Below are 13,645 nucleotides of genomic sequence, written 5' to 3' on the forward strand. Positions count from 1 at the left end.
AATTTGGGTAGGTGCTATCACTTAAACTTGAAGAGACAGCTCTCTCCATAAAAGTGAATAAGAGTTTATTTTTTGTCTTTTGGAGTTGTAAAATAATTGTTTTTCCATGATGGAAGAGTAGATCTTGTTAATTTTTAACCCACTGTCCTGCATGAAGTAGAAAATCATTTGGTTTATGCTTGAATTTCAAATTTTCATGTATCTGCCTTAGAAAATATTATCATACTAGCAAGTGGAATCTTTATACTTTTAGGACTATCACTTTATCTTGTGTTATATGCAGTTGGTTTTGTTCTTTATGTGGCAGTTGTGGATTATCAGAATAGCTAATAAAATAACAGCACCTTCCAGTAGTAAGGAAAAGCAAGTGTCATTTTCTGGGCAGCTGTAAGGGGTAACTGAAGTTTATAGCTTTGTCAAGTAGTAGTATTTTCACAGCATGTTATATGGTAACATGCTGTGGTGTTTAGAGTAGGGCTAATACTTACCACAACTGAGGCTTGTTCAGTTGTGTGGGTAGTGGCCTTTGCTATGCTTTCTATGAAATGGCTTCCCTATTGAGAATAGACAGACCTCCAGTGTTGCGTGTTTCCACTATTGTTCATCTGTTTATGTAGGCATTTTTCTGATGTTTTCCTGACCTGTTAATGTTACCCATTACCTCTGGTTTTTAACTAATTTGTTTTTGGGGATGGGTTTTACTTTTTTATTATTACATTACTTTATTAGGCATTAGTTCTATTCTATCTCTTTTTATTGTGGACTGCGTTTGTATTTAATAAAAATGAAAACGGTATAGAAATGTTCAGAGCCTATTTTAAAAATAAAGGAATAACAGGTAAATATGTCTGAATTGTTAACTGGATCAGTTTTTTAGACTCCTCTTCACATTGGCAGAGCAAAAATATTTCAGGCCACAGTCAAATCCCACTTTGGTTCAGAGAACCCATGTTGACTCTACTATAAGATTGGTTTCAAGTAAATGGATTGATGCCTAAATATTATAACCTCAAATAACTTCATCAGTACTGAAGAACACAATGGTGGTAGTACTTATTTTTGTTTGTGACCTCTGAATATTACAAGTTCAAGTCCCATGTCTGCCCAGAACATTCTTAAGCTCAGGAACATCAAAACAGAAATCTCTATTCAGTCATCAGTATGCATTGCCTTCTGATTTACAGTTCACTTCCTTTTCAACTGCCATAGCAGAGACAATTTTTACGAGTATTCTCTGTCTATTCTTAATTATTTTTAAATCTGTGTCTATTCTTAAATATTTTTCAAATTGTGTATATTTTGCTTTCCATCGTTTTGTCTCATTTTATCATAATTTCACTGGATTATTATTGTCCAGTGGGTAATGTCCCTCAATTCTTCAGGTACTTAAGGTCTTTGTAGAACTCTTCAAAGACAGGATTAACTGCCCACTGTCCACACATTTTGTCACAATTAGAAAAAAATTGCCTAATAAATTCTTGCCAACACTGCCAGGTTTTATTTATTTTAGTAATTTATGGTATTTTACTTTGCCTTCCAGCCCATAAAGTTTTTACACTAAAGGAATAAAGGAACCAGGCAGTATTTCCGCAGTAGCTTGTTGGGTATGGGTCTGCTGCCCACAAATGGTCCTGTCCTCTGAACGATGCTTCTTATATTCTCTTCCATGTCCATAGCAACCATGGTACAGGTCCAGGGACTCTAATTCATATTCACTTACTATCTTGATGTATAGAATCTAAGGCTTGGTAGCTTCCAGAAAAAACTTTCAATGTTCCAGCCAGCCTCTTTTTTCCTTACTTAGACTAGAGGTCATGTATGGGGCACAGCGCTGAAAGAAGGACAAGCAATGAGAAGAAGTGGAATTGAATATTTTGAACATTCAGAGTATGCATATTAAGTTTACTTCTGGCTTACTTTCTCTTGGGGAAAAAGACTTCTGAACCTAATATAGTTCAGAAAAAAACCCCCAAAGGCAAAGAAACAGTCACTTATGCCCTGTATGAATTGTGAAGAACTGCAAAAAGGTGTTTTGAGATTATTTAATGTTTTTTCAAGGATATGGTAAAATTATGTGTCCCTTTGATAGCTTCTTGAAAGCCAGTGTAGCTCTCTAACCTCCAACAGTTGTTTTCTTCTGTAAAGTGTTATAAATACTTAGACAGGAGACTGCTATTCAATACTAGGTGCCATAGGCTGTATTTCATTCACTTTTGAGAATTCCTTGCCTAGGAAAACCATGTGAAATTCACGGGATTGACAGTAAATCGACAGATGTCTTGAAAACATATATAGAGAGTCCCAGAGTTACAAACATCTGACTTACAAATGACTCATAGTTAAGGACATGGGTGAGACAACAGGAAGTGAGAGAAATCTACCATTAGGAGTCCGAAATTTATTCCTCAAAGAGTTATCATGGAGAAAAGATGTCTCGACTGAAGCTTTATCACCAATTCTTGCTTTCATAACAAGCCACATTTTTTAAAATCCAATTCTCACAGGATCAGAAAGTGCATTGAAATCTTCTGAAGAGGAGCACAGGCAGCAAAACAAACACCGCACAGGTGTTAACCCTTCCCTATATTATCCAAAGATAATATACTGTCTGTATGTATGCATGTATGTGTATATGTGTGTGTGTGTGTGTGTGTGTATTTGGCTGGATTTACACTTTAGAAATGTACCTGTTCTGACTTACTACATATTCAACTTAAGAACAAACCTACAGAACCTATCTTGCTCATAACTTGAGGACTGCTTGTACACACTGTTTATGTCAAGGCCCAGCCAATTGTTAGGTCTGTTGAAACAATAGCACCTGATAATTCAGTACTGTTTCAATCAATCTACTCTAGTTTGGAGTAGAAATTGGATGTAGTTCTAATCTGTGATTTTTTTAAAGGGGGAAGGGTAAAGACAGAGTATGAGTGTGAAGTGATGCTGAAACGTTATATTTGAACAATTTCTGATTTAATAATGCACCCTTTCTTTAAAAATGTTTGTTTTGGTCTTTATGTGTTATTTTATCATTTTAGTTCTACCTTAACCTGTGTCTTTACTTTCAATCCCCCCCTCCTGAAATGTGTCTTTACACTGGCTCCCCCCCCCCCCATTGATTTGTATTGATCCACTTCATCTACTTGCATGGCCAAAGAAGGAAATCATTCATTGCAGATGGAAAGCCACCTAGTGGCTGTATCTGAAAAAAGTATAAGGACTCCTTTTAAAAATGCAGTCTTTATACATTCTTAGGAGGAGAGTGATATTATGATTTATTTTCTACATTTAAGCACAGTGTATTTTTAGTACAATAACACAAACCATTCTAGCTGTTCTTTGGTATGTGGTGTAGTTGGCAAAAATGTTTCTTAATTGAGTCACTATAGTAGAAGCAGTATTCATAATCTCTGCAGAACTTCTTGTTGGTGTTATAATCAGAATGGCTGTGCTGATTATTTTCTGGACCATGGATAGGAAAGTTAGTGGACAAATTGACATTGTGCTGTGTTTACACTAAAAAAACCTAAACAAATTGAAATTGGATATTTATTTCATTTACACTAATTTTGATTTAGCATAGACATTTATGTTACATTGCTACATAATTATTATTATTTATTTATTTAGAACATTTATATCCCATCCTATTCTTGACTTCCAAAGAGGGACTCAGAGCGGCTTCCAGCAGGCAACAATTCAATGCCAATACAATATAAAAACACCAATAAAACACACAATTACATAATATGATTATGTAACCCTAAAACATCCTCCAAATCAGTCCAAATTGTGGTCCATAAAATCTCATCTTCACTAATAAAATCCGTCTATTCTACAAATGCTTGTTAAGATAGAGAGCCTGTCATGTTTAACACAGTAAAGTTTCATCCATCATATTTTTCTGTTTCCTCTCCATGACCCTGTTTCCTGTTTGGTTCCTGGAAGAAACTAGATCATTAAAAAAAAAAGAAAGAAATGCACTCCAATTTATTTTCCTGAAAGTGAGCAGAAGGTGGGCTGACAGCTGGAGCTCACCCCAACCTAGGCTTGAACTGTCAACCTTTTGGTCCGCAGGATCTTCTATAGTAGGCGGTTTAGCCCACTATGCTAGCCCTTCTATGTCTATGCAAACTATCCAAAACTCCTAAATAGAATAATAGCCAGTGTTACCGGTCACAATAATTCATTTTCCTCTCTATTGTTAATGGCTAAGGAGCCCAATTAAAGGATTGCTGTGTGATCATGAAAAAGGGCTTCACCTGTTAGCAAAATTAAACTGTGATGAGTGGGAAGAAGACCAGGAGGGGTAATCTCTCCCTTTGGAATTCAAGCCTCAACCACATGCAACCACATGTACCCTGAAAAGGGGATGGGAGCTCTGGGAATACAAGTAAGAGAGGGTAGCATGGTGTTGAAAAAAACAGTGTTGAGTGTGAGATGAAACTATTCAACAAACACCCAGTGAGTAGCTTGGTGAAAGGTTAATGGGTGACGTAGTAGAACAATGATCAAAAGTGAAGACCTGCAAGCTGTTTTCTGTAGAAGAATAATGAGAAAGCAAAGGTGACCAGTAAACAGGTCATCAGTGGTCAACATTATACAACTGATCTTTGGCAATTAAATAAAGAGCAGAAAACCACATTTGACCAACTTTGCTTTCTCTTTTTGCCTCTCCTCTTCCTTTCCATTGTCCATCATGTTTTACACCATCACATTTCGCTTGTAGCTACTATTGTGTGAATGATTCTGCTAAAGTTGGAAGAGGAGTAAGTGATGATGGTTGCAGTGGTAGGGAGCAACATAAAAAATAAAAACCAATAAAACAAAAGCCAGTATTGTGCCAGTGAAAATGCCATGAAATTACACTAGGCTAAATCCCAATGTGACGGAATTGAACATCTTGCTTTGAATTACTTTCACTTAACTAAAAAAAAACCTTGAGAAGTTAAAATACTGTTTGCTCACATAAAACGTTGTATTCGAAATGCTATTCTCAATTTAATGTTACTGCAGAAATTGTTTTAATGGTGCTGTAGCTGTGTTTGGTTGTTCCTGTTATGTTATGATAGAGAGCCTGTCTTGTTTAACACAGTAAACCCACAGAACAAGATATGCACTGATCCATATAATTATCCCAAGTAGTCAATCCACATAGACCCAAGTACTTGATCCAGGGAGGAATTTTGAAGGGGAAAGAAGCAAGGTTAATTAGAGCAGCCCAAGGTTGGTACTGGGGTGATTAGCCTGAAAGACAATCTGTCAAACTTTAATTTAAAAAAGAAGAAAAGAGCAGATATGAGTTGGATGGATCTAAAACAAGTACTACAGAACTTGACTAAACAAGTTTTTAAAATATAAGTTGGATCAGGGTTCAACAAGTGTGCCCACATTCAGCAGCAGGACCTGTATTTGTCTTGCTATTGTATTTGTATTCTATCTTATAGGAACAGAAACCTATATCATGCACTTATATTAATGTTAATAGTGGCACCAGAACTGGACACAGTCAGCTTTCAAGTCTGGAAAAAATCAGACGTGTGTCTGGGCTTTGATGTTTGGCAAAGGCAGACACATGCATAGTGACAATCTTGTATAAAAGTCCAACTAGGAAACAGAGAAATGCACACATGGAGAGTGACGGGATAGATTGGGTTTCTTTGCCATACAGTCTGTGCTTAGCTTGCTATTCAGAACTGGCCTACTTAAACATTTGCTGGACCTGTCTACAGGAGTGGTAGATATGACTTTCTTTTTTTTAGCTAAAAATATAAAATGCTTAGGTTTGGTAAACTAATGTGGATGTTGGATCAACCTGGAGTTCAATGTTTAAGATTTGTTCTGATTTTCTTATGCACTGTTTGCTGACTATGATGTCTTGATTGTTATTTATTTCATTATAGTCTAATTACATTGTCTTAATTATTTTGGTTGATGATACCCTCATATTTTAGTAGTTATGCTTTAACTGTTGTATGATGTTCTTATTTGCTTGCCATGTTATTATACTGAAACATTTGTTTTTAGTTACTTCACATTTTACATTACTCACTGTTTTATAGTCTTGTATTGCTTTTCACCGTCTTGCCTATCCTTTCAAGACATTTTAAATTTGCTTTGCTAGTGTGCTGTTGGTTCTGAGATCATTCACCTTGTTCATTGGAACTATATACCAAGAGTGGTATAAAAAAGAATTCAGAATTTTAAGGGATTATTAATAACAAGTTAAGTAATGCTCCCTATTCTGAGAAAATTGAACTGGTTCATTTTATGCCTTAAAAATAAATTAAAATAAAACCAGATTTCCCTAAATCTCTCTGTTAGATGGAAGCAGCTGTCTATCAAGGAGCATGTTAGAAATGAAATGAAATTTCTGAATAGGTGCTTATCATGCATAATAGATTTTGTCAGGTACTGATTTGAACATATATTGTTCACTGTACATTCTTGTTTAGCAATAATTTTATATTGCTGCTTTTTATTAGAAAAGATGCACGTGATATTTCTAATGTTTTAAACTTTGGGTTGGGGAGTCATTAATTCATTCATTGTGTTATTTCTTTGCTAAATATGTCTAGCTCTGGATTTCAATTTCTTGATTAATTGCAAGTTTACATTCGGAAATGTCCTAAGTGCTTAAACAGTTAGGTCAGCAGGCATTCTAATATTAGACACATGTGGTCAGTCTTCCATATTTTATGGCCATACTGCACATGAGTTTCAAAACTATCAAATGTCCAGATTGTTAGTATATTTCAAGTGAGGTCATGCTGAAAATCTAATTGTGTCGATTAGCTATGATGTTGTTTTAATGTTGCATATGAATGGGAAATGATTGCTGTATATACTCATTTGTACAACCAAAAATCAATCTTAAAGATCTGTGTCAGTTTGTCAGTGCTGGAAATGCTCTGTACTCCCTGCCATTTTGTCATCCAAAGTGAAGTGGAGAGGAGTGGCAGTGGCCATTTTTAATAGAGACTTCCTATGTAAGCCTCTCAAGACAGCAGTCTGTACAAACCTCACAAGACTTGCAGAGAGGTCCCTATCGAAATGTGGTTAAAATGTTAAGGAACATAGAGCTTATACAGAAAGATGTCTGCACCCCACCCACCCTCTGTTCAACCCCTAGGCTGCAAAATGACAGGCTCCAGACATTCTTCCAGTTTCCCCAAGGGGAAGGAGGAGAGCTGTCTTTCTTTTTCCATTTTGGGAAAGGGATGGCAATGGGATGATAGACTTTGCTTCTTGTCATTCTCTTTGCACTGGGTCCGTAATAGTGACAGATTGCTTTCCTTGCTCTTCCCCTAATTTTTTAAAAGGCTGCATTCTCTTTCCATAATTTATATTCTTTCCCTATCTATATTTGTATAGATGTATTAAAATGCTTTTTTCCCATAAAGATCAAGTAAAAAGAAACTATTGTAAAGAACAAAAATCACTTAGTTCACATATTAAGGTACAAATAATGCTCAATTCAGCAAATATTGTCATGCCACAGTTCCCTTCAAAAAGAGTAATGGCATGCAGCTGTTAATAAAATTATTTTCCTGATCTGTATTTCTATAGACGTAGACATCAGCAATGCACTTTATACTCCCTTTCATTTTAACCCTTCAAATAATCACACACACACTCCTTTTTAGCTCTTCCTAAATATGTTTCCTCTGTGCATTTTAAAAAGGAGATTAAAAGAGTTAAAATCCCCTGAATGTTATCCTTGACTTATCCAAACATTATAGCAAAATCAGTAATTTTGGCCCCAAACCTGCCCTCGACTTATACATGAGACCAAATTGTACACAAGTATATACGATATTTCAGAAATGATCAGGAATCTGTATGATAAGCATGCTCTAAATTAGACTAGAAGAATTGAAAGCCTGATATTATGTGTAAATAAAATGCAGTAAGAAATCAGTGCTGCACAGTTCTTAATTATGTTCCTAATGTTTTCTGTCTTTTTATGTGCTTCAGGCTTTGATTGTGAGAAGAAGAGGTTAGTTAAAACAAGTTATGAGTTTGCTAGTACATAGAGAAGTAATTTTGAAGTTGAATTGGATAATTATGCACTTCAGATATGCTATGTTATGTACAGTAAATTACTGTTTTCTTTGTAGGATATATTTATGTTCATAACAAGACAGTTGAAGGGACTGGAAGATACAAAAAGTCCACAGTTCAATAGATACTTTTATTTATTGGAGGTGAGTTTAAAGTTTGTTCTGGTAACATTTATTTTGGTTTATAAGGGTTACTTTTACCTCTCCAAACGTATTCTCCCCTATGAACCATCAAGATTATTAAGATCGTCTGGAGAGGCCCTGCTCTCGGTCCCACCGGCCTCGCAACCGCGTCTGGTGGGGACGAGGTACAGGGCCTTTTCGGTGGTGGCCCCGCGACTCTGGAACTCTCTCCCACTGGAGATCAGAACCGCCCCTTCTATCCTGACATTCAGGAAACAGGTGAAGACGTGGTTATGGAGACAGGCATTCTATGAGTGAGCCAACACTCTGAGATATGGATGGAGGATGATGAACAATGCTTTTAGTAGGACAACTGACCATTGTAGTTATTGAATGTAATTGCTGTTTTAATGTTTTATTGTAATATGAATTATGATGTTTTATTGACTGTATGTGATTTTATGGTTGGAAACCGGTCTGAGTCCCTCAAGAGAGGTGAGAAGGTCGGTATACAAAACTTTTAAATAAATAAATAAATAAATAAATAAATAACTTTTATAAAGTGTCAGCATCATTTAATGATAAGAAAAATATGCCCCTCTTCACCTAGGACTATTACCAAATACCTGTTTTGTGTTTTTCTTTTATATAGAATATTGCATGGGTTAAATCTTACAACATATGCTTTGAATTAGAAGATAGCAATGAAATTTTCACGCAGTTGTACAGAACGTTGTTTTCTGTAATCAAGTGAGTATATATGCTCTATTCAAATTATTAATTGCAATATTAACTTTAGTATGATAAAACCATTAGAGCTTTTCAGACTGTTAGGTATCAGCATCAAGACTGTTGGAACCACTTAACAGCATTATCCCCAGTAACATATTTTCTCGGTGTTGCTCCAACATTTCGCCTTGTTTAGAGTAGGCCTAATGAAATAAATGGGCCATTTTTGTTATGACTGTCACATTATTCATAATTTCAATGGGTCTACTCCTGGCAGGAATAACAGTGGCTTTTACAGACAAAAAAAGTTAAGTTATTTTAATTCAGAGGCATGTTGAGAAGTAAGTGGTTATTGACTTGCCTCAGATGACCTAGATTTTTTTTTCATTCATACATGTAGTGGTTTACTTAAAGAAATTAGATAAATGTCCTATTCTCAATTATTGTCATATTTTATGCGTACAGAAACGTATACATCGATATATTTAAAACATACTGTGTTGCATTTGGCGGGTTCGTATTAGAGACGCTGTATTTAAATATTGGCCAAGACAACTCCCCAGGTTTGTGTGTGCATTATCTAATTTTGTGAGGTGTTACAGTTCCTAAGGATTTCTGTATGTACGATACCTCTAGTATTTTATATTGTTCTGCCTTTTCCCATTTGATATTATGTATTCAAACCTCTGACCTAATTTTCCAGAAAATTACAATGCCACTAATTTTATACTGATATATCTAGCATTTAAAATGGAATAACTGGACTACATCACAATTGTCAAAATAAATGCATAAAGATAATAACATTTTACAGTATGCTTAAGTGGAATAGCTAAAATAAATGATTCACTAGTTAAATGCCATTTGTGAAATTCATTAGTAATGTATACTGTGTTAAATCAAAAAACTATCTCTAATTTCAGCAATGGGCATAATCAAAAGGTTCATATGCATATGGTGGATTTGATGAGCTCCATTATTTGTGAAGGTGATACAGTGTCTCAGGAGCTTTTGGATACAGTTTTAGTTAACCTAGTGCCTGCACATAAGGTGAGCATTAATCTCTTTAACCTAATTGGCATTATAATTCTTGTTAATGTGAAGTAAAGCTAATGCAAATAGAAAGCTAACTGATTATTAATGTTATAATTCATACAAGATTGCTCAGTTATAGTAGATAGCCATGGTTTCCCATCACTTAGACAGACAGCAACTTTCTAGAGCATTGGTTCTCAAACTGTGCTCCTCCAGATGTTTTGGTCTTCAGTGCCCACAATTCCTAACAGCTGGTAAGCTGGCTGGGATTTTTGAGAGCTGAAGTCCAAAACACCTGGAGGAGCACAGTTTGAGAAACACTGTTCTCGAGTGAAATATAGAAGAGCTGTATCAGCTCAGTGTTGGGACATTCTGGTTCAAACTACAGACTGTGTTCATGCTTCTGTTCAACTCATGAGAAGGTAGAAAAACATTGCAATAGGCAACCAATGTGCTGATGACTGTCTTTCCAAGCAATCATTTGTAAGTCTTAATTTTAGAGACTTCTTGGTATGAAGCTTCCTAAGTCTCAAACAGGGGGCATCTTTATGATATCTCAGTTTACATGGGTAAGCCCCTTGCATTGCCTGTGTTGAGAACATGAATGGGGTGGAGGAAGCTAAAACAGGAGCTCTCAAACAAGTTTGAAAGTTCCTGAATGAAAGTACTTTACTCCACTCAGCCTTTCCTCGAATAGAGAGAGGACAAAGCTAACTGCCATCTCAACTCTGCTTTCAAGTGCGCCTCTTGAATCCCAGGCACTTGCAAGTCTATCTTCTTATCAATATGTTCTTACCGCCATCATTTCTTGCCCAGGCATTCTGCTTTTTTACTTGTATTTTTGCTGCTGTTCCCCCCTCCCCCCAAGAGGTTCCTTTCCTTCTGGCTTGCTCAGGAAGATTTCTCTCGCCTCCCCACTTTTGCCCAGGTCAACCCCCATCTCGCCCAATGCTGCTACTCCTGTGGGTGTTCCTCAGCTGGCAAGGTCCTGGGCCTGTGCGGCTGTTACAACACCACCTCTGTTTCTGGCAGTGTTGGGATGCTCCCAGGTAGCAGGAGAGCCACAGTGTGCACAAGGGCTAGTGATAGCTGCCACTCTGGAGGAGAACTGTAGGCTCACTGGCAGCCTAGAGATCCAGAGCAGCATGCCACTGCTGCCAGAGAAAGACCTGGAGAAGGAATGGGAGCATGGAGCCTCACCAATTGAGCAGGAGATAATATCAACAACACATGAGATAGGAGGCAGGCTGGGCAAATGAGGGAGTGCTCTCTCAGCTGCTTTCTCTCAAGTAATCCATCACTCCTTGCTCTGAGCAGCCCAGAAGGAAAGAAGCTTAGTCTGCCCTGTTATCCTACAATAAGCATCGGCCCTCTCCTGTTCTGTTTGCCATGGTGGGGAAGCACCAAAGAGTTGTCACCATTTTTCTGAGTAGATATTAAAAGACTCCAGTAGCAGTTCGATGACAGACAGAACTGGCCCATTGGCCTATTTATAAACTGACTCTGATTTTTTTTGTGCCAAAAATGTATATACAGTATGTACTACATTTCTCCTCCTTCCTGAGAAGATTGAATATGTGATAGGGCAAATGATTAATTTATAAATTCTGCCAGTACCTCCTCAATTGGTCATGATTATGAAGGCTGGGTTTCATTTTTCCTTTAGATTGCATGTTCGATTTTTGTTCTACTTAGTAGCTGCCTTGGTTGCATATTTTCTATTTCACGTTGATTTTCCAAAGTTTCCCAAGCCATGCAGTTATCTGCTTCAGGTGCTCTACATGCAAGGAACTACAAAATCTAGAGCATCTGAAGTAGTTAATTGCATGGCTTGGAAAAGACCTTTATTCATGCAACATCTTACAAATGTACAGATTGTTATAGTATATAAGCTTTCATAAACATCATCTCATTCAAGAGTATCATTTTGCATTTCCTTTCATTTGAAACATGACACTGTAAGATATGTGAGAATATTTCTTATTTGACTCTATTAAGTGTTGTACAAGAGCATTCAGTAACTGAATTGTACCCTGACTCTTTTTTAATAGGATGGAGTAAAATCAAAATAAAATAAATAAATTTCTCAATTTGATATTTTTGCGCCTCATGAACAGAAATAAATGCTAATCCGTTGCTATAACAACTAAATATTGGTTCCAACTAAGTAAAGCTATTATACCACCTAGAAACATAATCCAAAACCTTTGGACATGCAGTCCACATACAGTGCAGATTTATATTTGCTTAAACAGAAGACATATTTCTTCTAGATTCTCCCTCTCTAAATGGAAGGATGCATTTAGACCACATTTTGAAGAGTACACAACTACACATTTTGAAGACTAAGATGAAATCATATTAGAAATTGGGGCTATTAAGTATTTGAAACATTTCTGTAAGCAAGAGTTATTAATTACAGTTATAAATAACATTTCTCAGCAATTTGGAAATTAAATGTCTGTATTGTTTGCTTTTGGTTGAAGACATCCTTAATTTGAGAACTGAATACGTTACAGATCTGAAATAAATGGGAAAGCATAAAATAGGAATACAAAATCAGTCAGTACATTGCTATAGCGATCAGGTAATTTATACAGTATAATGGATTATACAGCGTTTGATGTGATATACCGGCCCCTGACTCCAGTGTATAGCATATCATGTAGTAACAAATACACAGAAATTATTTTGTTATAAATTATTCCTCACATTATTAAAATATAGAGTTACTCTTTAACTCAGTCTGTTTACTAGATAGTTATTATTCAATTATAAAGATTATGGGTCTTGCCTGAGCAGAAAGGACTTCTGTTTGTTTAATGACTGCAACTTCTTTTCCGCAATCAACTGAATCTTCATATCCCATCCAGAGGACCCCCAAACTTTCAGAAGCATTTTGAACCAGTTTATAGTATTAGAAGCTTACTAAAATTGAAATTATAAGCAGATACATTTTGCAGATGTATATTTCTGTGTAATTAAAACTTCAATCAAAGCAACATGCAGATTCTCTATCTTCAAAAGGCCAGTTGTTTTTATCCATTTACTACTACTGGAGGTAAAATCTCAAGCATGTAGCAATATTCTTTTCTTTCTAAATTTTCAGAACTTAAACAAGCAAGCTTATGACTTGGCAAAGGCTTTATTGAAGAGAACAGCCCAAGCGATTGAACCATACATTACTAATGTAAGTTAAAAAGTGACAATTTAAATTTATGTAAGTAAAACAAAGTAAGATGTATAAAGTTTACAAAGTCTTGATCTTTTTGCAGTGATGGGGCGGGAGACATCCTGTTGTGGGTTGATCAACCCAAGACAGTATGCTTCTGCTTCTATCGCATTACATTTCACAGGTAAGACCAATGTTCCTTTTGGTTTGGTTTTATGGTGTGAGAGAAGTATTTTCAGACAGCACTATAAATCCGTAAGGCTGCTGCTCTGATCATAAAATGTGGGAGAGTAGTGTTAAATATGCAGCTATGAGTATATGGGAAGACAGTCAGGATATAAGAAGTAACTATATCCCTGTTTGAAGATATAGCTGACATCACCATTATTTTGCTAGATCCAAAGAAACAATAGCAAATTGCATCAATTGATGGATGTATCTTGGTTCCTGGCTACATTGGTTTGAAATGGGCACAGTTGATGACTAACTTACTTCCACAATTCTTGAATGGAGAGACTTTCTT

At 36.2% G+C, this 13,645-nt stretch overlaps 1 protein-coding gene across 2 annotated transcripts in view; it reads left to right on the forward strand.

Moving 5' to 3' along the window:
* PDS5B (PDS5 cohesin associated factor B) overlaps positions 1 to 13,645 on the forward strand; it is a 92,706-nt gene that overhangs the window by 26,677 nt on the left and 52,384 nt on the right. For both annotated transcript variants that reach the window (XM_060770842.2, XM_060770844.2), the window contains exons 4-7: positions 8,121 to 8,207; positions 8,839 to 8,936; positions 9,839 to 9,965; positions 13,060 to 13,140. In XM_060770842.2, coding sequence (XP_060626825.2) covers positions 8,121 to 8,207; positions 8,839 to 8,936; positions 9,839 to 9,965; positions 13,060 to 13,140 — 393 coding nt within the window. The remainder of the gene's footprint in view (positions 1 to 8,120; positions 8,208 to 8,838; positions 8,937 to 9,838; positions 9,966 to 13,059; positions 13,141 to 13,645) is intronic.

The sequence above is a fragment of the Anolis sagrei genome, chromosome 3 (genome assembly GCF_037176765.1).
Source record: "Anolis sagrei isolate rAnoSag1 chromosome 3, rAnoSag1.mat, whole genome shotgun sequence".
NCBI lineage: Eukaryota > Metazoa > Chordata > Lepidosauria > Squamata > Dactyloidae > Anolis > Anolis sagrei.